The sequence below is a fragment of the Oryzias melastigma genome, linkage group LG17, assembly GCF_002922805.2.
Source record: "Oryzias melastigma strain HK-1 linkage group LG17, ASM292280v2, whole genome shotgun sequence".
In the NCBI taxonomy this organism is placed as follows: domain Eukaryota; kingdom Metazoa; phylum Chordata; class Actinopteri; order Beloniformes; family Adrianichthyidae; genus Oryzias; species Oryzias melastigma.
This window is the reverse complement of record NC_050528.1, coordinates 19385126-19412347: the sequence shown is the minus strand read 5'-3', so window position 1 is coordinate 19412347 and position 27222 is coordinate 19385126. Positions and strand designations below refer to the sequence as shown.

The window sequence follows — 27222 nt, the reverse complement described above, 5'->3', positions numbered from 1 at the left end:
TGAGTATTTTCTGAGGGCACATTTTAGTTTGCCAGCAGGGGGTTTAAGAGGGTTGTTGTGACTGCTGTTTATGATGTTGCAGTTAATAGGAGATCGATGTGGCGAGCCTAACCCTCACATTTTAACAGTCCCGCCCAACTCACCACACACATGCTCAGATCTGGAGGCGGGAAGGAAATTAGCTGAGCACAAACCACTTGACACATCAGAGTAGATCTGTCATTTGACACTTGCCGCTGTGTGTCCTGTAGACTCGTGTTTGACTGAAAAACAATACTAAAACTCGACTTCTTCAGATACATTTGAGAGAAAAGCTGAGCAAAATGGGAGCATCTTCTTCTGGTATGCTGGATGAGGCCAAAATAAACCACATTAAAGGTAAACAACATACTTTATAATGTTGTTTTATGGAATAGTATTATGGCTGATTGATATTTATACTTGAGTTTAAAAATATAGTTTGAAAACAGAAGGCAAACAGATAAATCCTATGGATGAGTGCAGACTTGCATTAATTGTCTCACAGTTGCGGCTATAACTGTTTGCATTGTGCAAGTAGGTGTGGCTAAAGCGTTTGCAGCATAAGATGTAAATAACAAGACATAATATTTTAAACCTGCAAAGTTTTTCATTGAAGTTTAAATCAGCTTTCTCTGGTCGTATCTCTGCGCCAGACCTGGACTAGTGCTTTAAAGTTTTTACCTGCACACATGAAAATCCATATTATGAAGCATTATGAGGTGATATATCCATTGGTTAATATTCAATAGGAGATCATGGAGTGGATTTAACTTTACGAAGAGCTTTCTGCAAAGAAAGAAACAGGAAATGTGGAAAGGGGTGTGTCTGCAAAGATCCTTAGAATCAGGCTCAGGACAGGGCTGTTTGCTACGACGCCCACTACAATCACCAAACAGTTTTTCCCCACCAAACTAACACAAAAAGGAAAAACATCATTTCAAGTGAATTTTATCTGTCATAACACCTTAAATAACAAATACAAAAATATATTCGGAGTCTTTTATTTCTCAGAGTGTGCATTCCTGTACCTCTTATCAGCTCTGTCACATCCTGTCACTAATTTCCCCAGAAAACTTCTATGTAATTACAGCTATTTCCAACTATTATATTATTATGGGTTGTCTGATCTTTCTTCTATCTCTGTGTGTCAGTGTGTGTGGTTTGAAGTCAGATGGACTGACTCAAAAGAATGTGTGATACTGGGCATGTACTCTAAACAAATGATAAACAGGAGATATGACCTTCGGTTAGCTTCTAAACACATTGTGGCCCAAAGCAGAGAGTCTAACAGCCACCAAAACCAGACGTCAAGGAGGGATACGTAATGTATACCTGAGGGTGCCAAAGTGTGGTTATTCTGATATTTTTTTGTCACTACTCTAATGCATATACTTACTTAGTTGACATCAAATAATCAGTAAAAGAATTGGATGTGAAAACTAACATTTTTTTCATCATTTTCTTACACCAGCAACATTTTTGATCCAACATTCACTTCAGTTGTCACCTAAAAGTCAATACCTGGGCTTCCTTTATCAAAATACAAATACCTGGAACCAGGACAATTCTCTGTGGTACTCCGAAGTGAAATAGTACAACTTCCCAACAGATGTAAGCAGGTTTTTGTTGAATGGTGCCTCTTTTTATAACTTTTTAAACATTTTAATTAGTACATTAAACTGGTTATCCCTGCCCTTAGACCTTACCAGTTTTATTAAGTCTGTTTAGTTTTTATCTATTGTTTATATTTTATGACTGACCTTCTGCGTCTGTAAAATGACCGTCATGAAACCCAATGAGCAAGTAAGTAACCTTTATTTGTATGATAAAAATCTACAAATGAGTAAATAAAGCAGAGTAAAAGATACTCCAATGTTTCTGAGGGAAGACTTGAACGTGGGGCCCAGGGAACCAAGAGGCTGCTTAACCTGGGAGTTCGACTGCAATGATTAAAGTTTCAGTTTTCTTTTTATTCAGTTGTAATTGATTAAGTCCAGGTCAGTTTTCAAAGCACAAGAGGCAATTTGATGATTTAGCTACTTTGTGAAGTCTGTGAAGTAACTGTATAGTTGGATGTTATCAGCATAAAAATTATATGATGCATTTTTAAAACCACTAATGATTTCCCCAAGAGGGTTTAAGTACAGGAGGAAAATGATTGGGTCTAGGGTTGAGCCCTGTGGAACACCATGTAACAGAGGAGTAGCACTGAGGCAATTATTTTGTGACATTGGGCTATATAAATAAAATTAAATTGAAATTGAGTTGGTTTATAGTCAACAGACTCTCCACGCAAACTGCTAGTAAGGCCAGGGGATTAGTGTCTTGCACAAAGACAATTTGTGAACCTAACCGTGAACCTAATTTAGGATAAAATAGTCCTTAAAGTCCCAGTCCAATCATCTTTTGATCAATCTATTTGCCTGCAAGTGGATGCATTAGAATGGAGCGGAGCAGGGTGCTTGTGGCTTGCCGACTGTAGCTCCTATGTCACTGCTACAGGCTTTTTCCAATGACATTTTTTTGTGTCTCTTCCTGATTCAATACTCAGAAATGCAAATTTAATCTTAATTTTTTTTTATATGTCCTCCATCATGAAAGAAAATCCACAACAATATGTTAAAAAAAACAAAACCACAATTGTCAATGGAATGGGTCTTGAACCATCTGTGACCATCAGACTCTGAGGTTGAGAATGACCTTACTGGGCATTTGAACAGTCGTCAGGCTGGATTGACCCTAAATGTTAATATGGGAAAGTCTCGGAAATGAGTGTCATTTATGAGATCACCCTCAAAAGTTGGAAACTTCCTCAAGTTTCCAGAACTCACTCCAGGTTACTTGAGCAAAAACAGTTGGCAGTTGTGTTACAGGACACATAATTAAATGCTTGGCAGTGGAGACCAACATCATGAAGCACTCGTCTAAAATGACTCAGGAATTTCCATTGAACTTCACCTGCTTGTATTGTATCCGTCACAAAGTGTTTTTAATACCTTTGTCATGTTGTTTTTTTTTTTTATTCTCTCTACTGTATGGTTCCAGGGCTGGTTGATGCAGCGTTTAAAAGCTTCAGTGAATTCTATCGGCAGCAGTACTCTGTGGCTTACCTTGGACATTTGCAGCAGGAGATGGAGCCCAAGAAAGAAGGGAGGGGCTTGTTGCTAAAGACCAGGGTATGAACTAAAAAAAAATCACATAAAGACAACTATTGATACATAAGACTTTATAATAGATAGAAGAGGAAGAAATTGTCATTTGTGTCTCATCATTGTGTTTGTAAAGCCTCACTGTGATCCAGAGGAGGTGCTGTACCAAGGGAGTGTGCGGTTCTCCTGCTGGGATGAGCAGGGTAAGAAGTGTAAAGAGAGGTACATTGTCCTGAGAAGAGACTACAAAGTGGAAATACATGACAGCATGGAGGTAACACATGCCTGACATTTTTGTACACAAAACATGGCTTTTGGCGTATTTAATCTGCGTTCTGGTTTTGGATTACGCAGACTTTCAAGCGTGGTTCCACACCCAAGGAGGTCATTCAGCCAGCCGGGGCTGCGGTGTTCACCACAGAGGAGGAGTCAAGGGCTCAGTTAGAGAAAACCTGCGCTGGAATACTGAACGGTATTTATCAATCCAATACCAGGAATCTCAAAGGTATTCCACATGTTCTAACAGTGGGGATTAAAGGTGATGACATCTATCTCGTGCAACATAAAGCAGTGTGGATTGAGAAACAAAAACCACTGGTTCCTCACTGCAGATCTGTAAAAGGAAAAAGGAAGGACAAGAAAAAGACACAACATGCATTTAATAACTGCAATTACACAAATGCTAGAAATATTTTCCCCTCATGCAACGTTCACGCCGGATATGTTCAAGAGCGCTGAATGTGGGTTCTTGAATTAACTTTATGGTGTTCAAACTTGACTGTTCCTAGCGCATAGATCCGTGGTGTGTAATGTCATAGTGGTGCAAAACTCACAAGTCTTACTCCACAATTTTTCCTTCACAGCTCTCTGTTGATATATCCAAGACTTGGCATCACATAATTCCGTCCAAATTTACTATTTTTTCCTCCTCAATAAATTTTAAAACGTTTGGGCCTTCAGTGAATTAACCCTGTCAAGCCCACTACTCCAAAGAATTGACAGAAATGTCTAATTCTTTGCCATTAAAATGTTTTTCAAACCCTTTGATGAAATCCACAAAAAGATTTCCGCAATTTTATGTTTTATGAGATATAAATAGTATCAATTAAGATGCTTTGGAATATTTGACCTTAAATTTGATCTGCACATTTAAAACTGTGTCATAAATAAATAATTATCTACAAATGTTGCATTATTTCAATACAACAAATACTCATTTACAAAAATGAATAATAATAAATGAGTTACACTCAATAAAAAGTTCTAAAAATTAGATAAACTTTTTCCTGCCAAAAGTGTTTATGAGATTTCATGGAGGCAGCCATTTTGAAATGAGCAAGAGAAATCCTTCCACTGCCTCTAGTAGTATGATGATGAACTACAGGGGACAAAATATTCTCCTAGTTATATACAATCTGTTTTTAATGAAAGTTTGGATCATGCTAATGGAATAGGGGGTCTCAGAAATGGGTGTATCAAATATAATACAAGTGGTTATTTAGGGTTAAAAGGGACGCCCTCCACACGTCACTACCAAATCCAACTCCTGTTTGTAAAAAGTACAGCTGGTTTAACTTCGATTGTGCTTTCAGTGGCCACAAAAGCCAAATTAAAAGCTTGGTTGGGACGTGTGAACACAAAAGTTTTGAACGCAGAAGCCCAAAATGCGCATATACGAGCATTTACATTGACTTTTCATTTTTTTCCTTAATTGCAACGCAGAGCCCGGTGTGAAAGTTGCAACAGGTACATAAAAGTCAGATTTACAATTTCTAAATGCAAACAAAAATAGGCGACTTTAGAAGTTTTCTCTAATACTGTGGATAAAAGACATGGTACCTCTCTGGAAAGCTTCAGATCCTTTAAAAGCTGAAGCATATTTCAGGAGGCGGGGGTGGATAAAATGGAGGGAATGAAAGCTCTAGAGTAAAATAGGCGCTAAAGCTGTTTTCCATGCCATATTACATGACCAATATGATGCTAACAGACCAAAACTGTGAATGGAAAATCAGAAAATGCTTCACCGCATTCCAACTGACAGTCTGATAAATGTGTTCAAAGTTTTGTCTGAGCAGTGGGAGACAGAATAACCACAAAAGGAATCCGTTTGTATTTCAAAAAGTAAGAAAAAGAGTTTGATCCATTATCAAACAGCAACAGTTCTTGCTCCTGAGTGTCAGAAACAAGCAGGAACAAATCAGTCAGTCAGGCAGATTCCAAATTGTCCTCCATGATCAATGACAAAAAGCTGTCCAACAATGTTAAATTGATCTGAAACGCTATAAAAGCAGTTTTGAGCTAAAATCACAGAACAACCAAAAAGGTGACCACAGATGCAATTATTTACAAATAAAAAGAAAGTGGCTGCTAATAATCAGCACAGATTCACAAGAGAAGGACAAATAATCTTCGTGAAAGACTAAAAAAGTTACTTCTTGAAAGGGTTGATGGCACCAACAAGGCTCCCCTGCACCAAAAAAACCCAACCAAGCACAAACCCTTACAGTGTTTGGCAGCAAACTTCTAAGGGTTTGTGGTCAGATGAAACCAGAATCAAGCTCTTTGGGTTTCCCATGTTTGACGAAGGAAGAATGCAGTGCATGATTCCAAGAACCTCATGCCCCTTGTCAGAACATTACACTTTGTGGTTGGGTGGGACAACTGCACCACTTTAAAGGGATGAAGGGCAGAACTGTATACATTTGAACCTTCAGAGAACCTCTTTTCCTTGACCAGGGCATTTCAAATACGTCATGGGTATGCTAGCATGAATAAACACACAACCGAGGCAACAAAGGATCTGCTCAGGAACTTTATAATGCTCTGAGTGGTCCAGCCAGTCTCCAGACCTTCATCCCATTGAAATCTATGGAAGCTATTGCATTGAGTTACCAAGTCATGGCCCTAAGGACTTGGGGGAGATCTGAAAAAGTAGTGACACAAATTATGCAATTTGGTGGTCAACTCCTAGAACCTTTGTGGTTGAAAAGCAAAGTTTTCCCCATCAAGTCATCCAGCCATCCATCCATCTTCTTGACCGCTTTGTCCCTTTCGGGGTCGCGGGGGTGCCGGAGCCTAACCTGGCTACTGAAGGGCGAAGGCGGGGTACACCCTGGACAGGTCGCCAGTCTGTCGCAGGGCCTCAGTCACACACCCATTCACCCTCACATGCACACCTAGGGACAATTTAGAGTCACCAATTAACCTATGAAGCATGTTTGTGGACGGTGGGAGGAAGCCGGAGTCCCCGGTGAAAACCCACGCATGCACGGGGAGAACATGCAAACTCCACACAGAAAGGTCCCAGCCGGGATTTGAACCGGGGCCTTCTCGCTGTGAGGCAAGAGCGCTAACCACTGCGCCACCGTGCAGCCCCCCATCAAGTCATGTTTTGCAAATTAATTGTATTACTCTTCTAAATGCAAATAGGTTATCACCTGTTTTAGGTTGATTTTGTTCTTATTCTGCCTTTCATTGTTCAAATGAATGCACCAGACCAATTGAAGATGGACAATTGTTATGTCAGTGGGCAAGCACATGGAATGAACAGGGAATCACATTATTTCATTTCCTCACTGCAACAGCTTATTGTTGGGTGGGGTGTAGCTATGACATCATTTCTTCAAACAAAAACTGACGAAAATAGCATAACAAAGCATTTCTTATCACTTCTAAGACATCAGGATTATTCAATCACTGGCCACTTTATTAGGCACATCTGTCCAATTGCTTGTTAATACAAATTTCTAATCAGCCAATCACAATTCAATGCATTTAGGCATGTGGACATGGTCAAGACGATCTGCTGCAGTTCAAACTGAGCATCAGAATGAGGAAGAAAGGTGATTGAAGTGACTTTGAACGTGGCATAGTTGTTAGTGCCAGACAGGCTAGTCTACGTATTTTAAAAACTGCTGACCTACGGGGATTTTCACCCACAACCATCTCTAGGGTTTACAGAGAATGGTCAGAATAAGAGAAAATATCCAGTTCTTTTTGGAAGAAATGTCTTGTTGATCCCAGAGGTCAGAGGAGAAAGACCAGACTGGTTCCATCTCAACCCAATAGATCATCTATGGAATGTGAAGGAAAGTGAGATCGATGGATGTTTAGCCGACAAATCTGCGTGATGCTATCATGTCAATATGGACCAAACTCTCTGACGAATGTTTCCAGTATCTTGTTGAATCTATGCTACCAAGGATTAAGGGAGTTCTGAAGGCAAAAGGGGATCCAGCCCGGTACTAGCAAGCTTTGCCTAATAAATTGGCAGATGAGTGTTTATATACTCAACATTCAGTTCAGCCCTTATCCTGTATTTCTGTGTCCACAGGAGTAAAGGAGGATTCATCGTCAGTGGTTTCATCTCCAGATACATTTGCTGTATACCTCCATCTGCCTTATAAAGGCTACACCTGCTTCCTGTTTCAACAAGATGGGGAACGAGATCACTTCCTGTCTGTCCTCAAGACCTGCATCCGTCACCAAAACCTTGGTAAAGTAAAAATTCACGTCTGTGAGGGACGTGTGTACACTGAAAAGGTTTTAGAATTTAAAGGTGAAAATGTGACAATTTTGAAAACAACAGCTGAGAATTTCAAGTGTATTACTTTGGAAAACTGCTCCCATTAAGGAAAAAAAAGTATTTTTCTATCGAGATTTCATAAAAATAACAAAACTCAACATGGGGATAGAAGTCCAGAGTGAATGAAATTGGTACTTAAAACAATTTTATTATACAGCAAACGTACAAGTGGGAAACTGAAAGCAACTCAAGTTTAATCTCAGATGAAGGAACGAAATCTTTGACTGCAAAGCTGTCTCATCCGTACAGCTGTGCCTCACAGCTCATGTTGTGACAGTTGCCTGGGTGACAGATCAAACTATTGACGCTGACTTCCTGTGTGGTTTGGATGCAAACCTAAGAAAATAACCCCTCTACTTCACACCCACAAAAGTGCAAATGCGAAGACATATCTGTTTAATGTTAGCCGGAGCAGAAACAGGAAACACAAGACAGGTCACCGTGTGGCTTCTAAGAAAATCTTTTATTAATTTATTAGAATATATATTTTTTAGGAAGATTGTTGTTTCTATGGTTTCTCACTTCCGTAAACGAGTTTCCTCATTTTCCTGAAGTTGCAAAATTTTTGTTGGAGGTTTCTGGATAAACTTAAAATACATAAACACTATTTATACACAAATATGCACGTATTTTAATTAGATTAAAGACACAATTTCACTTTATTCAGCAGTAAATGAAATCCTAAATTTGTGCATGAGGTCATCAAAAACACAGAGACATTATGCAACACTTTCTTTAGAAAACCCCCATCTGGCAAAGTAAAGAAAAGGTGTGTAAAAATAATCTATCATTTCTGCAGAAATGTAAATACATGAAAGTATTCGAGTTATTCACTGCAGCAGTTTCCCACCGTAACCCTCTAATTCACACACGATGCTGCTGTAGATGGTTGCTCCCCAGCATTCATAAATTTTGTGGATTTTTTTGTCAACACAGCTTAGTGATTGAACATTGCCTCAGCTCATGAGGAGGAAGTAAACCACCAAAGTTATATTTTCATACAGCCTCACATCTCAGTAATATGAACGCAGAAGTGAAACTTTGTAGACACATGTGGACTTTATATTTGATAGAGAGTAAAGAACAAATCCATTTATAGCAGCCCTGAGTAAAGTTTTATAATTTCCGGCAGGGTAATGTGTATATGCATTTTCTTTATCGTTGACTCTTGAGCTTTTATCTACTGATATTGATAAAAAAAAAAAAAGAAAATTATTGAAGAGGCTTGTTGCAAAGACGTGCTGCAAGGACTAAAACAGGTGTCTGCAACCTGAAGTTCTGGAGCTACATGTGGCTCTTTTACCCCTCCATTCTTCAATGAAGGGGTCAAATAAAACATACTGTAGTACGTATCACCACACATTACCAATAACTCTCTAATAATCCATCAAGCTGTGTGGCTTACCGCAGACACACTTAGAGAGATTCTTGAATCCCAAAATTATAAGCCAATATTGATCAAAATTCAAGGATTTCAAGTGCACAAAAAAGACAGTAATGGTCACCTACTTAGTTCTGATTTATGAATTGCTGACAGAGATGCACCAACAAGGATAAAACAAATTGTATATAGATATTTTTTATTTATCACACATTTATCAATGCTGAGGTTACATTACCAACTGTTAAACTTGAACCTAATATGAGACCGTCTCAGAGTGTATTTTATTTTGAAAGGAAGTGATGGGAATTTCTGTCAAAAGTTCTAAACTATTTTATATTTAGGAAAAATGACAATTTTCTTAATGTTTTAGTAATGCAAAAAAAAAAACCCAATATTTAGTTTATATTTATCGAAACAGGTAATAACATTACAGTAAATACAAATCTATGTCTAATATTTGTAAAAGGTGAAGTGAGACTTTATGGCTCTCTCTGGGTTTTGGTCAGTCAGAAAATGACCTGAATGGCTGTTTAAGTGTTGAAGGTTGCAGACTCTTGGACTAGAACAGAGGTCTACTACCTGCGGCCCCAGAACCACATGTGGCTCTTCTATCTCTCCTTGGCCAAACATAAGACAAGCCATGTCGACTGTCAGTCAGCAGCTCCCTGCTAAGGGCTGCCTAACCAAAACTACCAAAAGAAAACAAATAAACAAAGCCTACTAACTAAGACTACCAAGATTCCATCAGAAAATGGAAAACAGGTCAATCAAATCAAAAATATCTATATTTTCTACAGTGCTGAGCACATTTTTTTCTTTCATTCAATCTCATCATAATATTTTATTACTATAGGTTCTGCATATTCAGTGTTTCTGGCTAAAAACTAGTAGCCACTGAAACCAGGAAGTAACCAGTTAGCCTTAAAATGTCCTAATAAATATGACATAATATTCAACTGCTCAAGTTCTGTCAGCTTTTTCGTTTGAAGAAGGTAAAAATGAAGCTGTTCCTTATATTTTAACTAAGAAAAACATCTCAGAAGATGAAATGTTTTCTTTTGCTTTAAAGTTTTTAAAAATTATTTCAAAATATCTTTGAATTTAATATATTTTCTATGCTCTTCCCAATCTATCAAGGTTCTCAAAATTATTCTTAAAAATTAGAAACTGTTTTTCTTTTTTTTTCAGACTCTTGGCACAGGACATCTCATGAAGGTCAGGCTTTTGCTCGAGCCTTCCGCCTGTACCGACAGGATAAGGGATGCTATGAATCCTGGGAAAAGCTTCTGGGCACAGAGGAACAAGTCAGTATTACATACTAGCACCAGCTTTTTTTTTAATTTTTGGCTTCTCAGAAATGTGCCCCATAGTTGATGTATTGTGTGTTGGTAGGTACTCACCTCACAGGTGATGGAGGAGGTGTTGCCATGGTTACAGAGTCAACTGAATTCCAAATTGAAGGGGAAGAAGATCGAGAGAATTCGACAGTGGTTGGCAGTAAGTTTCACTCTCAATCAAGAACTCTGTTTATTTTTTTGTGTTCAGCAACCCCTGAAAATATTTGGTTAAAAAATTACTTTAAAAAATCAAACATTAATTTCTTTTTTCAACTTTTTTCTGTGTATATATTCATGAAATCCATGAATCTTTTCTAATTTAAAGCCATTCCTTGTGTCTTTCAGTTGGAATTTTTTACATGTTTATTGGGATTATATCATATTAACCCTTTAACTACCAGTACCCGACCAGGACAAAATTAAAAAGAAAAAACTGTTTTTTTCCTGCTGCTTATTGCCTTGGGGGAAGTAATATCCACAGTCCATGTTTTTATTAATGTTTTCTAAATGTTCTCTACTGTTTGGTTGACCATGGAGTTAAAAGGTTAAAGTCTAGTTATTTGAAACCTAAGCAAATTAGTTTAAAAATCCTTAAATAAGTTTCGATAGAAAACTGAAACCGAATAAATGAAATGACTCTGATCTGTCCATCAAATAATATTACTCTTCATAATTATGTATTTTTTGTTGTCTTATTTTGACTGCATAACTGAGTCTGTTGCCATTATTTTAGTCCACTGTCAACAGCTAATTGTAACTTTTTTTGCATAGACAGTGCAGGCAGCCTACATGCTGGTGCTGGATCAGCTGACTGCAGGTCTGGAGGCTCTAAGGAAGGAGTGTCAAGAGACTGCCTCATCCAGTCAGGCTCTAATCAGATCTAACCTGGACCAGATCATGTCTTCTCGCAGCTTCCTGGAGGAAAAAGTTCGAGGTGATCCACGCTGACATCTGTCGTAGATTTCTGTTAGGACAAACAGTAGTTGAGCATTACCATTCCTCCAAAATGCTCACATGACAGAGAACTAAGAAAAATTATAGTAAAAGGTTTGATCTATTGTCAGAACAGTATATTATTAGAAAAAGATTAAACTCATATTCTGATCTTAGGTCTAGTCAGACCTCATGAAAATCAAAACGTGTGTTTTTGTCAACACCTTGTGGATGTTTATGTATGTTGCAGCATGCATATGTGAAGAGGCGGAGAAAGTGTGCAGCGAGTCTGTAGCTCCGTTCTTGTCCTCCATCCTGGAGGTGATGTCAGAGAATATAGGCGCGGGGATTCTAGGAATGCAGGAGACACTCCACACGCAGATGGATTCTGACTTTTCCCTCACAAATGGAGGGATGGAGAAGACAAAGCAAGTGAGATGCCTTGAAGTCTTAAAAAATGTTTCTTTTGATTAATGGCTTTGATTTTAGTTGAGTGTGTGTTGCTTCAGATTTCTTCCAGGTTGCACTCCATCAGTTTGGAGCAAAGCTACAGGAAGGTGGAGAGCCTGGCAGAGAAACTTGAAGACCTAAAAGATCGCTTTGGATTGAGAAATGCTCAGAGACTGGTTCACTCTGCACAGCTGGAGATGGAGCAGGTATGATGGAGAACCTCCACTCTTATTATCTTTTGATCTATTTTAAAAGCATTCTCAGTCTTTTTTTTAACCATGAATATGCAGTTTTTTGCAAAAATAAAAAAACAATATTGTTTTCTAGGACATAGTTTCTGCAGAGTTCATTAGAAATGCCCCTCTGAGTTGAGGGCAGGGTCATTGGCAGCGAACAACCCCACCCCCTATTCCCCTCTTGGTTGCTGAGAGCTTTCTGTTTAAGCAGAGCAGGGAGTAGTGTATTTTCAACAGCACAAATATGCTTTTTTTAAAATTACATTTGTGATTCAGTTTGAATGAAAAAATACAGAAAAATACTATTTTAAGCTTTTATTAATGTCCTCTATCATAAGAAAATGTCACAAGAACATATTAAAACACCAAAAGCCCAATTTTCCTTGGAGTGGAAACCAGAAGTTTCAAATTTAGCTTTTTCACCGTACAGACATATTAACTTTTGTGGTTTGATCCTTGCAGCTGCTGGACAGTGCTGTGTACACCTTGGAGCAGTTCCTGCAGTCATCAACAAGACTGCAAGCCACTCATGTTCCTGTGAAGATGGATCGAGCTAAAGAAAGAGTATTCAAGGTAAAGAAGTTAACCATGTAACCAGTAACCATGTAAGTTCCGAATGAAGCATATTTTTGGAATTATTAGTAAAATATCTCTTTCTAAATCAGTGTTAGAGTTCAGTGTGTCAGAAATCCTGTTTGTGTTTGAGCAGCAGCTGGATTATGACAGCCGAGTGGTCCAGAGGAGAATCTATGAAGAAGCTCTGCTGGAGATCACTCTTCCTGCTCTCACCAGGAGGATGGACAGCAGGTGGAAAACTGTAGGTCAAACTCACAACAGGTTTTTACCCCTTTGTTACTCAGACTCAGCAAAGCACACGTGTCTTCTGTGTTCAGGAGCTCCAGCAGTTCGAGCAGTACATCTTCTCCGACTACAGCAGCTTTATCGTAGTTCACAACGTTTATGATGACGTTCTGAGAAACCTCCTCTTTAAGGAGACAGAGACAGGTAAGCACAAAGATTGATACTTTTTCTGCATTCATGAAAATAATCTTGGATGAAAACAAAATATTAGACATAAAGCTGTATTTTCTGAATCATTCCTGTGATTTGTGCCCAGACACCTGATGCTCATATGTTCACAGTTTAACAACAATACAGTTTTTGATCAGAATTGATTTAAGTTAAGCAATCAAAAATATTCTAAAGAGGACAAACAAACTAAATAAATAGATATAGATAAATCAAACTTGAATTAATTAGTTATAATCTTCCTAGAAAATAAAAAAAACAACATTAAAAGAAAATACACATCCATATACTGTACATCCGCACATGTAAATGACATCATTAATCTTAATCATAAATAGACATATTTGCCCTTGTACATACAGTACATCAATCAAACTTTATTTATAAAAAGTCCTTCTCATAGTTTATGTAGCTCAAAGCGCTATTACAATTACTTTAGCACTCATTTATTTTCTGTTTTTTTTTTCTGTTCAGCTTTTTTCACAAATGTGTTTATTTAAAAAAATGTCTGAAATGTTATTTTAGGCAGGGGTTGATATTGAAAGGCAGCACATCTATGTCTCTGTGTGTGTTATGTGTACTTATTCTCTATTTGAACTGTTTTGTTTGGTTCCTACTTAGTCATTTGTGATTGTTATTTCTTGAAATGGAGGACCCTCTTGGAAACGAGATGTTTCATCTCTAGAAGTTTATCCTCCCACTCTAGTTTGAACGTGTAAATAAATACATTAAAAAAAAACAGTCACTTTGTCTAAATTTGACTAAATTGTGATACTAAATTAAGGCAATTTTGGAGCTCAAGTGCTTTGATTCATGCATGTATTAAGGGATTAATATTTAGAGGAAACTAGGAGAAAATGACTGAAAATTCAATGATTTTTCCTCTTTCAGTGGTCCAGGATGCTGCAAGTAAGAAGAGCAACAATCTGCTCCTGGACACTTCCGATTTGGCCATTAGTCAGTACAGTCTGCTGGGACAGACTGTGTCCGACAGCCCCACCATGGACGCTCGGCACTCCATCTCATCCGGGCCGGGAGACGATCATAAACAAACTCCAGTGGAAGGTGGAGATGAATCCGCTGACGTTTGCTCTCAGAGTGATGCAGACCTGAAGGTCAACACCAAATCAGAGTCCAGCACATGTCCATTATCAGAGCAGAGTGATGCAACCACGTATCCTCTGATCGTCGTGACACAACAGCTCGATCACGGTGGAAGTGAGGATGTTTCTCCCTGTGAGGAAGCCAGAGATGGAGACAAGATTGAAAGTGAAAAGATTTCAGCGACAGCTGAGACTTCAGGTTGTGATGGAGCCGTGACATGTGACTCACAGGATCCACCAGCTGATCTGGGATCCAACGTCAAAGAGTCAGCAGACACTTCTGCTCTGGACTCTCCTCAGCTGATGCATGTTCAACCGGAATCTTCTGAAAGCGAGCTTCCAGAAATGCGTGAAGATCCACCAACACCTGAACTCCTAAACTCAGATCAAGTATCAGAGGAGGCCTCTGACACCCAACCTCCTTCACCGCCACAAGCATCTGGAACAGACAGTCCAACAAAAATTAGTCTCGGGTCTCTAAGTGAAGCTATCGCTCCGTCCACCATTCAATCTGAGGTTCAGCAGGTCCAGCAGACCACAGACAGAGCTGTTTATTTAACAGGACAAATAAAAGTCACCTGGGAGTTGGAGAAACAAAAAGGAGAGGAAGAGAATGAGACGATCAAAGAGAGGAAAGAGGTTGAGACGGATGACGGACAGGAGGACCTCGCAGGAGATGCTGCTCTGACAGCAGAGCTCACAGACACCTCAAACACAGAGCAGACAAAGACCGAAGAAATTCAGAGTGAAGACACAAAGAAGGAGGGGGAAAAAGAAGACGAAGAGAACACAGCCGAAGAGGAAGATGTAGGGGAAGTAAAGGACGAAACAATGCCTTCCAAAAGTTCCCAACCTGAAGAACTACAGTCAGAGAGTCCTGTGGAGCTGCCACTGGACAGCATAGCCATCATCAGAGAACTGGTGACGGAGATCACAGAGGTGGAGACTGTAATCAACCCCCCTGTCCCAGCAGGAGAGGGGTCTGACGTTACCACCTCCACACCGGCATCAGACCCCGACCAGCTTTAAAAATGACAGCAGCTTCATATCAATGGTACAGAAAGGTGAAGGAGGAGGAGCAAGTTCAAGAAGCAAAACTTTAAAAACCCACTCCAATGAAAATATTGTTTTTTTTGGTATTTTTAAACTTGTTCTTGAAGCATTTTTCTCATGATGGAGAATATAAATTAAAATAATTTGATATCAAAACTTTGTTTTGGGTTATTTCTTTATTAAAATTGTGATGGCTCGGGAACAGATAGAATCCCTCCGTCGGCAGAATTTCAAAACAGGTTCTCAGGTGTGACGTACCGACGGAAATGAGTCTCCCTGTTCCACTCCATTCTGCATCCAATTGCAGACAAATAGATCCATTAATGCAGGGGTGTGAAACTCAATCGCACAAGGGGTCAAAATCCTAAACACATCTTAGGTCAGAGGCCGAACAAGATAAACATTTATTGAACACACTAAAACTAAATTTTTAAAACTTTAAAACTGTAACTTTTTAACAATTATTAACTAGTGCTAGTGTGAATTCTGTAAGCTGAATTTGGCCACTGAAGATGCTACTGCTGATAGCTGAAAACGCGAAAGCTGATAGCTAAAAACGCTGAAGCTGATAGCTATCTAAAATATTAGCTTAAGTTCCAATTAGCCTAAAAAGTAAAAATAAAATAAAAATTAAAAAAAAGAAGAAAAAAACACTGGTTAGTCAAAACAGCTAGCATGTAGCTGAAATATTAGCTAAATTTCAAAATAGTCTAAAAAACTGAAAAAAGCCTAAATTAGTCAAAACAGCATGTAGATATTAGCCTGGCTCCAAAACAACCTAAAAACTAAATAAAAAAGCCTAAGTAACCCAAAGCAGGTATAGCATGTAGGTGAAATTTTAGCTAAACTCCAAAATAGCCTAAAAAATCTCAGTAAATGCCAACAATCACTTAAACTTCTGAGATCATCTTAATCACAAACTTCACTTGTGTTGTTTTTACTCATTAAATCACCAAAACAAATGGATTTAATGTTCAATGTTTTTGTTTTCATTTGCAGGTATTTAATGACCAATTACAAATTGAATTAAAAGTGCTTGAAATGTCTTGATTGTAAGATTTTCTCAACTTCACCATAAAAATAAAGAACCAGATAACTGAATCAGAACAGTGAAGCATTTTGATTTGATTTTTCCACCAATCAAAACATTTGACTCTTGCAGGAGACGGGTGGTTTTGCTCAACTTTATGTATTTACTTATTTATTTTTTAACTTGTTCTGTCCAACAGCTGAACAAATAGACAAAAGCCGAGGGCCTCTATGGTTGGATAGATGTTACTGTTACAGGTGGAGAAGGTTCTCATCCATCCGGATGATCTCTGATAGGAAGTTTCTAAATGAGATACTTTCATTCTGGTTCCTCTTCTTCATTTCCCTTTAATGAGCCATCAGTATGCAGGAACGGGGGTGTATCACCTGAAGGATACAAATGTTGAACTGAACCCAGCACCATCCAAACTGATGAAACCACTTGGGAAAACATTTCAAGAAAGAATAGAGGGCTATTTAGCTTTGAATACAAGATGAGTATGTGATGTTTAATCTTTGGAGCCAAATAAATCCAAAAAATAAAAATGCAACTTTTATGGGGGAATTAAGAAGTTTTTTAAACCTTTTGGTGAAATCCACAAATAAAAAATTGCAATACAATTTTTTCAATGACATATAAATTCTGTAGTTTAAATTATGATCCGTTGGGTGATTTGGTAAGTCTATTTCTCCACAATGTCAGTTCAAAAGGCAGAAACTTTTAAATGAGTGTTCAGGAGGCCTGGTGGGTTTGTGTGTGTATGTCTGTTTGATCAGTTTGTGTTTGCAGCCTCCTTTCATTGCCATCAGTGTCTATATATAAAGGTTGTAGATTTCTGTGGACCGACGGCGGCTTAAACTCCAGAGTGGATGTGTTTGCTTCAGCCTGCTCCCGTTTGTCGACCTCCCTTTCTGTATATATACGTTTTTAGGTTTTACCCTGACATTGGACTTTGGTTTTGATTAACTTGTGTTATGATTTGATTTGATTATGCTGTTTGCGTTGTATTTCCATTATTACCCTATTGCTGAAAAGCCTGAGTTTCTGAGTTTGTTAACTATTAGTCTTATTATTATTCTCCTTTTCTTAGGCTATGTTTTGTTTTTCCTTGTGTTGGGTTTTGTTCAAGCCATTTGTAATAAACGGCCTAGCTGCCACTCTTATTTGATGCCTCCCGGTATTTTTTTGCATTTTTTTTTCTTTATGTTGCACCTTTCCCCCAATGGGGCGTAACACAGGAAAAAAGTACATTATTTACTAACTGTCTCAAATTTGATCTTAACATCTTAACACAGTGTAACTGTATTATAAATAATTTATTATAGATGCATTTTGCATTCTTTCAATACAGTAAGTAGTCATTTAAAAAAATGAATAAAAGTAGATGTGTTTTTCTCATCCTAAAGTTTTAACATTAGCAAAAGTGTTTTTTCTTTTTAGATTTTGTGGATACTGCCATTGTAATAAGCCCTTCTACTATCCCTAGTGGAATGAGGATGAACTACAGGGCAGAAAAAATGGATCAAGTGACATACGATGGTTTTTATGGAAGTTAAATTGTACATTCACATTAATGCCTACAAGCAAACACATCAAGAATATATCATTCTTGCATGCATTGATATCCTGTTTGTGCAAAAGTTGGCAATGCGGTGCTCAGCTGAGCGTCACTGTTATGGCTTAAATAAAACATTTTGCTCTTTTCATTAATACAGCATTAAAATATAAGGAGAAACAATTTTTTTTTTGAAGAGATGACTGTATATATTTTTCATAAGCCATGACCAGAGAATTTTCCAAGGAAAGTTTTATGAATTATACTTTGTTGTGACTCAGAGCACACCCCCATATTTAGCTTTCATAAACAACGCAGGTTGCAAAAAATAGTGCAAATAGTAATTCATGTTAAAAAAAAATTTAAGAACCAAATCAAAGCAATATCATCTGTGCAATAGTTTTTATTTCTATTGGAACCTGGAGATAAATACAACAAAATGAGCTGACTTCACCTACTCCGAAAGTCTTCCTTTATTTACATCTTTAATGGAATAGGTGCAGAAAAAAAGTCAAAATGTGCACAAATGACATACAGCATGTAAATGTTATTGTTCTGTCAACAGTTCATCATCGGTTGTAGTTCAGTCACAAAAAAAACACCAATTTTTAAAGGGTTACAAGCTTTAACAAGAGACAGCAATATTTTATACGTTACTTTTAAATATACTTTAAAGGACATTGTCATCAACATAATCTTGAAATATACAGTCCACTGTTCTATGACAGATACTACATTTAACATGTTCTAAATGTACTTCAAAAACATGCAAACCAAGCAAGGTATCACCACTGTCAATCCACTGGTAATAAAATAAAAACTATTACAAATAGTGTGGTTGTTCGTCCGGTCTGAAGCCGTAGGCAGTGGCTGGTCGTCCAGGCGATGAGCTGGTCTGGTCAAACACATCACTCATGTCTCTATAAAGAAAAAAAAATGTAAGTAATTAACATTAACTGTCAAACAATAGTTCAAATTGTCAGTTATTTAGCTGAATAGCGTTATGGTTTCTGATATCTCACCCTGTAAGGTGGGAGTCTCCATTCTGAGGCTGAAAGTGAGAAAATAAATCCGGACTGACAGAACCGTCGGCTGAAATGATCCCATCTGGAAAAACGTTCAGATGAGAAGTTACGACAAAGGCCTTTGTGTTGGTCCTCTTCAGCTGTTCAAGTTCAGACATTTCATGTCTGAAGTTACTTTGATCAACCACCGTGTCTTTACCTGCGCTGTAGAACAGATTGGTCCTCTCGTTGTCGTACAGATATGGTTCCGGCTCATCCGCCTGGCGGCTCTCAACCATCTCCAACCATTGGTTGTTGTGGAAACGGAACTTCTCTGATTGAATCTTCTTCCCCCACTCCTCATCGTACTCCTGATGAATAGAAAGTATATTGGTTATATTGAGGAGTCCTGTTGTTGGAAAAAAAACAAATATCAGTTTTGCTTCACTTACAGCGATGATGTCCAGAGTGTTGTCACACACTTTCTTGATCTCTGCATTCTTGTCATGCATCAGATCTATCAGGTAAGCTGGAGCTTCTGAGGTGGTGGTTAAAGAAGATAAAGAGAAGGAGAGAAAACAACTTCATTCTTGGAGATCCATGAAGCAAAGTGATCAATTTACACTTCTGCCGGATCATGTCATGAGAGAAAACTGAGAAAGGATACGAGTTTCCTTGATGATGACGTCGCGAGTGGCCTGATGAAACACCATCTGATAGAAGACGTAAACGATCTGACACACAAACTCGTCATCCTCTTGCTGGGCTGCAAACAAATAGAATGAAAAGATGGTTATTATTACATGAAACATATACTAGGACTCATTTTAAATCCATATGTTTTACCATTTAGCAGCTCAATAAGAGCCGGAATAATGCCAGATTTAGCCAACATGACGGCGCAGGCATCATCTATAGAGACAGTTCCAATCATTATGACCACTTCCAAGATGAGGTCATCGTCTGCAGAGCCTGAAAAGAATACTATGAGACACTCAAAAATCACAGCGTTGGGTTTTTAAGTCGAAGAGTCCATCTAAGTTTTTTGACAAATTCCTATTTAAAGGTATGGAATTATTTCCATTGTATTTTTAGCTTGTTTTACTTTTACATTTTTAGTTTGACCTTAGTGGAAAACAAATTAAGCGTTTAGATTTTAGAAAAACCACAAGTACCTGGCTTGAGTCTGTTTTTGAGGTAAGGTACCAGGTTGTACTCCTTCAGTACCAACTCCCAGTCCAGGTCCGGGATGGTCAGGTTTGCTAGTGTCCCCAGACACTCCAAAACCCATTCCTCCTCTTCCTCAGCCCGGATTTCTGATGCTAGATCACCCACATAATCCTGACAGAATGAAAAGAGAGATTCTTTAAAAGACAACAAAAACATAAACATGGTATCCAAGAAAACCAACATTACAGCGTTGGTTTTATAAATTGACTGTATATGAGAACTGGACCTAGTGACCCCTCCTCCTTTTGAGGAGTACCCAAAATCCCAGAATTCTTTTGAGAAATAAACAGCTATAACTCAGTCATTCTATTGTCAGAATAAACGTTCTTGCTCTGACACCTTATTTTAACATGTTCGTGCTAATCCTGTTTTTTTATGGCATTTTTTTCTGTAGACAAATCATTCAGGTTATTAACTGACCAATCAGATGCCTCAATGAAAGTATGAGGTCTCACGTCGAACTTTCGTAGGGTTTGACAGATCCTCCCGAACCCACTTTCAAATAGTACCAGTGTCTTCTAACAAGTTCACTTCTGATTGGTGAAGTGGTTGCCATAGAAACTTTGACTCAGACCGACTTGGACCAATCACTGCTTACTGACAATTTCTGGCTACAACATGACAACTGATTTGACTTCTTTTGATTGACACCAGAAGCAAGTCATTTTCTACGAGGGACACTCACTTAGTCCAGGTCTCTTATACAGTCAGTGGCTTTATGGAACAACTCACTATGAATAAAGCTTTTGTTGGACCATCATGCTGGGAGATGTTTCTGATCATCTTCATCAGAAGACAGGTTTTAGTCTTGAGTGCTCTCTTCATGAGCATCTTGAGTCCATTTCCTACAGACAGGAACACATTTTAAATCTATTTTACCCGACCGCTCTTTTCAGGAAGAATCTGTTCATCTAAAGATGAAACACCTTCACACATGACTTGAGCGTTCTTCTTATTTGCTGCCAAGTTGATGAGGATAGAGATAAGATCGGGTTCCATGTCCTCCTTGCCGTGCTCATAAAGCCTTTGCATGAGCTGCATCCAGACACAAACATGTTCAGGACACTCTTTGGAAGTATAGGACATTGTTGGGCATCAGTGGGTCTAACTGTACCTGAGGAACACAGTCAGTGTAAGCAAACATGCCCCTGAAGCGGTCTTCCATGCTGAGGTGGTACAGGATCCGAATGACGACCTGACGATTGTTCTCATCTCCTGAATGAAACAGACACAAACATAAAGATTTAAAACTTTATTTATATCATGGCTCGCAGCAGTTACTGACCACAAGAACCATATTGTTTTCACAATATTTTTTACTACGCCTTTGAGGGAAAATGTCACCCCACCACATACGTGAAAACTCACCAAAATTTGTATCCACCTAGTACCTGGTGAGAATGATTTTTGAGCATAGAGAACAACATCCTGAACAAAATGATGACATCAGAGTGAGAGAAACTGTCAAAAAAATGAATGGGGTCATAAAAAATAATTAAAAAAATGTACTAACGAAACCAAAACACGTTTCTGAGATATCCGAAGGTAGTTTTGAAATTATTATGGGATGGTCACAAGACCTGGGACCTATTTTATGGAAAAGTGTAAAATTAGGTGATTTTCACATTTTCCCCAAAATATGAGAAAAGAAAACTTTTTTTTTTAGCAATTTTCACGAAGCTTAACACACATGCTGCCAACTTAGGTCTACAACCACTTCTTTGATTTCAGGAAGAGGTTGCCATCTTGAATTTTTCAAAATAATAAATCATTTTTAGCACCAGCTACAAATTGAAACTCCTTCCAGGGATTTCGATCTATCACCTCCTAATTCCTCGAGCATCATTTGGAAGATAGGAAAAAATATTGTAATTAGAAATTGTAGATTTTTAACAACATTAGCAAGCTTACAAAAGTGGTGTTTCTTTATTGGTTGCACATTTTGTATTTTAATATTTTGAATATTGTGAAAACTTATTACATGTGAATCCTTGGCTAAAGCTGAACAAAACAAAATGGCAAACAATATGGACAAATTGAGAATGTGGGTGTGGTTAAGAAAAAACTTCAGTTGCCAAGGAAATCCAAAAGTTTACTTTTGCCAATTCCTCTGAAAAAAATTACATTAATCTGTTTGTCACTCCCAGGCGATCAAAAGATAAAAAGGTTGCTATGGAGATAAAAGAAACAGAAAAGCTACCATTTTGAAAAAAAAAAATTTTTTCATGAATATATAACAAACAGGGTGGCAGAAGAAAGAGGGATAGTAGATAAAAAGGGGGAAATAGGAGGGCGGCGAAGGCGGACGCAGGTAGTGCCTGCAGGATATTCAATGTCACTCGCAGCTTTATGGGATTTATGAGTTATGCAGGCACAAAAAACAAGTTAGAAGAACAAACCCTCAAAATTCAAATTACAAATGTGTTTCCATCAAAGGTTCCTGTAATTCACCACCCAAGAAAAGTGGACAAAACTACAAAGATCCACAAGCAAGTCAGACAATGTTTTTAAATTGGGAAAAAATAAAAAAACAGCAGTCTTATCATTACCCAACAATGCAGTCAGTTTAGGCAACAACCCAACTTCCACCATCTTGGCTTTGAGTCCCGAGTCAAAGGAGAGGTTGAACAGCAAACGCAGAGTTAAGTTCATCAGGTCCTCATGCTCACAAGGAACGAGACGTCCCAACTTCTCCACAGTATCCACCTCAGCCTGCCAGCAAAGGACACAGCCATGCATTTACAAAGGAACACATTTTGTTAAAAAAGGGGGAAAAAAATAAATAAAATACTGATATGTTTACGTTTTTAAAAGATTTTAATAATATGACTATAAATGATGGCCACCAAAAAAAGAAAAAAAACTATATTATAAAATTTAAAGTAATAGATTTACAACTTAGTTCTACAGTTATGACTTTTTTCTTGTGAATTTATAACTTTGAAACATGTAAATTTATAAGAAAAAAAGTCAGAAATTTAGCCTCTGACCTTTAAAGTAATAAATATCATGTATAATAAAAATAATATATATAAACAGTTGTGACTTCTTGTAAATTTACAACTTTAAAAATGGCCCTAATATTCTGTTGTATGACAATGTTATACAAAATTAAATTGTTCAGGTTTATTATATGAATTCACAAATTAGTTGTGAATCAAGTTATAGTGTTTTTTGCTGAAACTAAAGCTGTGACCAAAGATGCCGTTGTTTTCATGAATGATTCAATGTCTGCTCATTGGTAGGATTTTTTTAAATAAGACAGCAAGTAAGCAAGTCTTGGTTTTTGAAAATGTAAGGATTCCACTGAGATATAAAATAAATCTAGTTTGAGAGTTACACTACTTGTTCAATTCAGAAAAGTACTCAAAAAATGTGTTTTTAAATGTGAACAAACAGAAGATTGAAGCCTTCACAAACCATGTCGTTCTTGTTTTCCAGGAAAATGGACAGTTTTTTAAGGAAGGAAACCACCAGCACCAGCAGCTCCTCATCATTGCGGTCGAGAAGTTTGACCAGCAGTCCAACGATGTTTTTGTTTCTCATCTTCAGTTCAGTCCTCGTGTCCTCAGCAAGGTTGAGCAAAAGATAAAGAGAGACTGGCAGAAGGAGGAACAAGAAAGTTGGTTATCATTTGCAGCACTATTCATAGAACTGCAGATAATGCAACCAAGACAGTAATTCGAATTTTACTTTCTGGGATATAAAACTAAAACCTAAAGATTTGCTGTACCTCTGAGCAGCTGCTCCTGCTTAGCCAGCAGGCCTTGGTATTTTCTCAGAACTTTGTCCTGATCTCTTCTCAGAGAGCCGTTTTCTGGAGCTGATTCACGTGCGCAAAAATTAAGGAAATGCTCAGTGCAAGCCTGACAAACTACACAGGAGCAGAAATACACGAACGGTGAAGCAAGAAATGACAGAATAAAAAAAGGATATAAGCCTTGTTTTTCTTGCGCAGCTCCTCACACCAAACATCATGTCTCTTCAGCTCATGTTCCACCACACTCATACACAGCGCTCCAATTTTATAGTGACTCACCACGGCGTGAAACTGTGAAAAACTGAAGCCAAAGATGCAAAATAGTGTAGAAAGAAGACTTCATAAATGCAATGCAGTGTTTGTGTGAGTCTCTGTTTTACCTGGAGAAGCAGAAAAAGATGTAAATGATGATGGTAGCCAGCTCCACACTCTGTTTCCAGTCTTCTCTCAGGATTCTAGCGAGAGCACCAAGAGCTGCTTCTATAAACACAAAGTCATTTTGTGATGAGACGATTTATATGCAAAAGATTGTAGAATCTGAGATAAGTAAGAACGATCCAAAGATTAAAAGATTGAAAGATAAAGTTTGAAATAAAAACTCAAAATGTTCTGTTTTTAAATATATATATATATTTTCAATAAAATCAAATCATCATTTCATTTAGATTCCATGTTGTTTCTTTCTATAATGAGATGGATAACCAAAACACTCCAAATATCTGCTCCTGCTCCATAAAATTCTAGAACCCTTTGGGGCCCACAAGTCAAAGAGTTTGTCCACCCCTGACTAAGACTGAACACAACAAGTAACCAAAGTGACATCATACCATCGTGCAGGAGTTCCTCCAGGTTGTCAGGGTTACGGGCCAGCTGCAGGATGAGAGCAGAGCCTCGGATCTTTTCTGGGATGCCTTCATAGAGCAGCTCCACATACTCATCCACTTTAGTTATAATAGCTTGTTCATTTAACTACAAAGATAAAATGTGGTTCATTTTAAAGGGAAATGGTACACTAACAGATAATGATTGAATCTGTTTGCTGTGAAATTAAGTATTTACCTCCAGTCCTTCAAATGGTGTCAGATCTTTGGGCTTCACTAGTCGTTTCTCTTTCCTTTCCACTGGTGATGGTGAAACACAATCACATACAGTAAATCATTATAGATTTTTAGCAGAAGAAAAAAAAATCTAACAGCTTAATTATTTTACAGGGTGTGCTTTGTAACAAAAAGATGACAAGAGAGCCTAACCACATTAGCTTAGAAAAACTGAATCATGATAATTGCTGCCTACCTTAAAATTGTACAGTTTTGTGTACAAAATATGACCTTGATTGTCTGAAATGTTTGAGGACAAAAAAAAATCACATAGAGGGGCTTACATGTCTGAGCTTTTCCCTCCACCGGGGAGGACTTCCTGTTCTGGAGGTAGTACAGGAGCTGTTCTACTTGTGGCAAATGGGAGGTAGGAAGAAATTTACATTCCTCCACCACTTTCTTAGCCAACGCTGCCACATCTGTGGTAGGAGAGAGGCTCTTCAAACGGATTCTAAACAAGGAAAAAGGAAAACATTAAAGCGTCCCAAATACAGACTCCATCTATTAATCCCATTTGGAGGATGTGTCTATAGGCTGGTGTACGTAGTAGCATCATTTTTCATAATTAACCATTGCAAAAATGTAAAGTAAAATAAAAAAAATGTCTGGTTAGTAAAACAATTTCTCCATAACGGAACAGAGAATTTCTCTGCTTAATAGCATTTTGGTGGATACAACTTTCAAATTGTTACTCACAGGACAAATCAAAATTCCCATAACAAGCTATTCAATCTATTTGATTCATCTGTGGGACAGAAAACAAGGAACACACATTTTTTGTCCCTCCTTGCGTTCACCGAGCACAGGACCTCCACCACCTCCCAACACAGCAGCTTCCACCTCATAGTGGACGACCAGAGCCTTCTCTGTGGGATGGACGTCCAGACTCCCAAAAGTCACTTTGCTTTGGGTGGAAGTTGAACAGAAAACAATTATTGAGTCAAAATATTGAAACTTAAGAATATATTTTAAAAAACAAAATTATAATCTTTTAATGACAGAGAACAAATAACTGAAAATGAACTTTGGCTTAAGGTAACGATGCTTCTATTTGCAAATACATATTATTATTATTATTAATAAAGTAACGCTACTCTAAGTTGAGTTAATAGTATGTGATGATGCCCGACGAGGTGTGCGTTATCAGAAACATGAAAGCCTGACCGGCTGCTTCCGGTAAACAATGACGTGACAGGAAGACACGCCCAGAGTACCGTAGTTACCAGCCGTGGGGGGAAAAAATAAAATATAAATTATTAAATAAAAAAGGAAAGAAAAAGAACCCAACAAAATGCATTGGCAGTCCGTGAACCAGTTAAAACAATTCAGAACTGTTTCGTGTTAGCGTATTAGCTATGCTAGCAACCCCTCTGATTTCCCATTAGCCCCTTCGTTTTTAACCCCCCCGGTAAAAATTTAACATGCGTTTAGCTGTTTTGTCGCTTGGTGTACAAGAGCAACATTCAGCTTTAATTACTAGATGTGGAATGCATTTTGGATAATCAACAAGACGGATAATAATTGTCTAATAACACAGTTTTCTCTCTGTACATCATGCTAGCAGTGTAGCTAACAACAACAACAAAAAATTCAATGGACAAATATGACATGTATAAAATTTAAGCCTCAATTAAAGACCAATTAAAAAGCATATTTGTCCATTAAATATCCTTATTCTTTGCTTGGGTAAGATTACTGATGATGTTTATAAAACATGAGCGTCTTTCTTTTTTACGTGAGGCGATGATTTTTACATTCTGGCTAAATTATAGATAGTAACAAAACGTGCAGGTTTAGTTATTCTTTTTTTTCTTCCTTACTAAATACTGAGCTCATCATCTTTCATCATAACAACAATAAGGCCTTAGTGACCATTCATTCCCAACTCACCGTTTGAGGCAGCGCGCGTCTTCTTGCATTTTCTTTGAAATTGTCTAGGAAAAGTTAAACTTTTTATTCTTTTTTAGGTGTATCATATCCCCAAACAGTGATATGATCGCACCTGAATGAGCCTACTCACAAATCACATCGAATAGCCGCTACAGACCGGGTGGCAACAACACAAAAGGAGGGGCTCGTGGGATAGCCTTTAGTGGGCTAAATTTGCCCTGAGTTATAACTTACAGGAAGAATTCTGCCCTGAATTGTGACTTGAAGGCAATATTTCATCTCCTCACAACAAGAAACTTTCTAATAAAACGACTACAAATGTGTAATAAGACAATTTCCACATAAATTTGATATTATTCAATGACCACAACACAGC

The 27222-nt window shown here is 37.9% G+C and overlaps 2 protein-coding genes across 4 annotated transcripts; one reads left to right on the top strand and one right to left on the bottom strand.

Moving 5' to 3' along the window:
• Positions 1–57: 57 nt before the first annotated feature.
• On the top strand, positions 58–15424 carry LOC112147662 (protein Niban 1). Its single transcript, XM_024274197.2, has 14 exons — positions 58–378; positions 3067–3197; positions 3307–3444; positions 3525–3642; positions 7504–7665; positions 10328–10443; positions 10532–10636; positions 11248–11410; positions 11660–11841; positions 11919–12065; positions 12558–12668; positions 12805–12912; positions 12989–13100; positions 14016–15424. Exons 1-14 carry the CDS (start codon positions 324–326, stop codon positions 15254–15256), a joined length of 2889 nt encoding a protein of 962 aa, XP_024129965.1. The 5' UTR covers positions 58–323; the 3' UTR covers positions 15257–15424.
• A 2826-nt stretch (positions 15425–18250) lies between these two features.
• On the bottom strand, positions 18251–27044 carry LOC112147643 (kinesin-associated protein 3). Of its 3 annotated transcripts, XM_024274169.2 has the most exons (21): positions 26977–27041; positions 26847–26890; positions 25729–25860; positions 25241–25407; positions 24919–24980; positions 24687–24828; positions 24240–24339; positions 24036–24160; positions 23833–23931; positions 23520–23698; positions 22649–22811; positions 21214–21314; positions 21026–21134; positions 20832–20944; positions 20045–20210; positions 19716–19853; positions 19537–19635; positions 19322–19407; positions 19090–19240; positions 18888–18972; positions 18251–18785 (listed from the first exon to the last, which is right to left on the bottom strand). In XM_024274169.2, the coding sequence occupies exons 2-21, from the start codon at positions 26873–26875 to the stop codon at positions 18689–18691; spliced, it is 2343 nt and encodes a 780-aa protein (XP_024129937.1). In that variant the 5' UTR covers positions 26876–26890; positions 26977–27041; the 3' UTR covers positions 18251–18688. The 3 variants fall into 3 exon arrangements, with proteins under 3 accessions (XP_024129937.1, XP_024129938.1, XP_024129939.1); XM_024274170.2 differs by having other exon boundaries at positions 19716–19841; positions 26847–27044; XM_024274171.1 differs by having other exon boundaries at positions 19716–19781; positions 26847–27044.
• Positions 27045–27222: the final 178 nt, after the last annotated feature.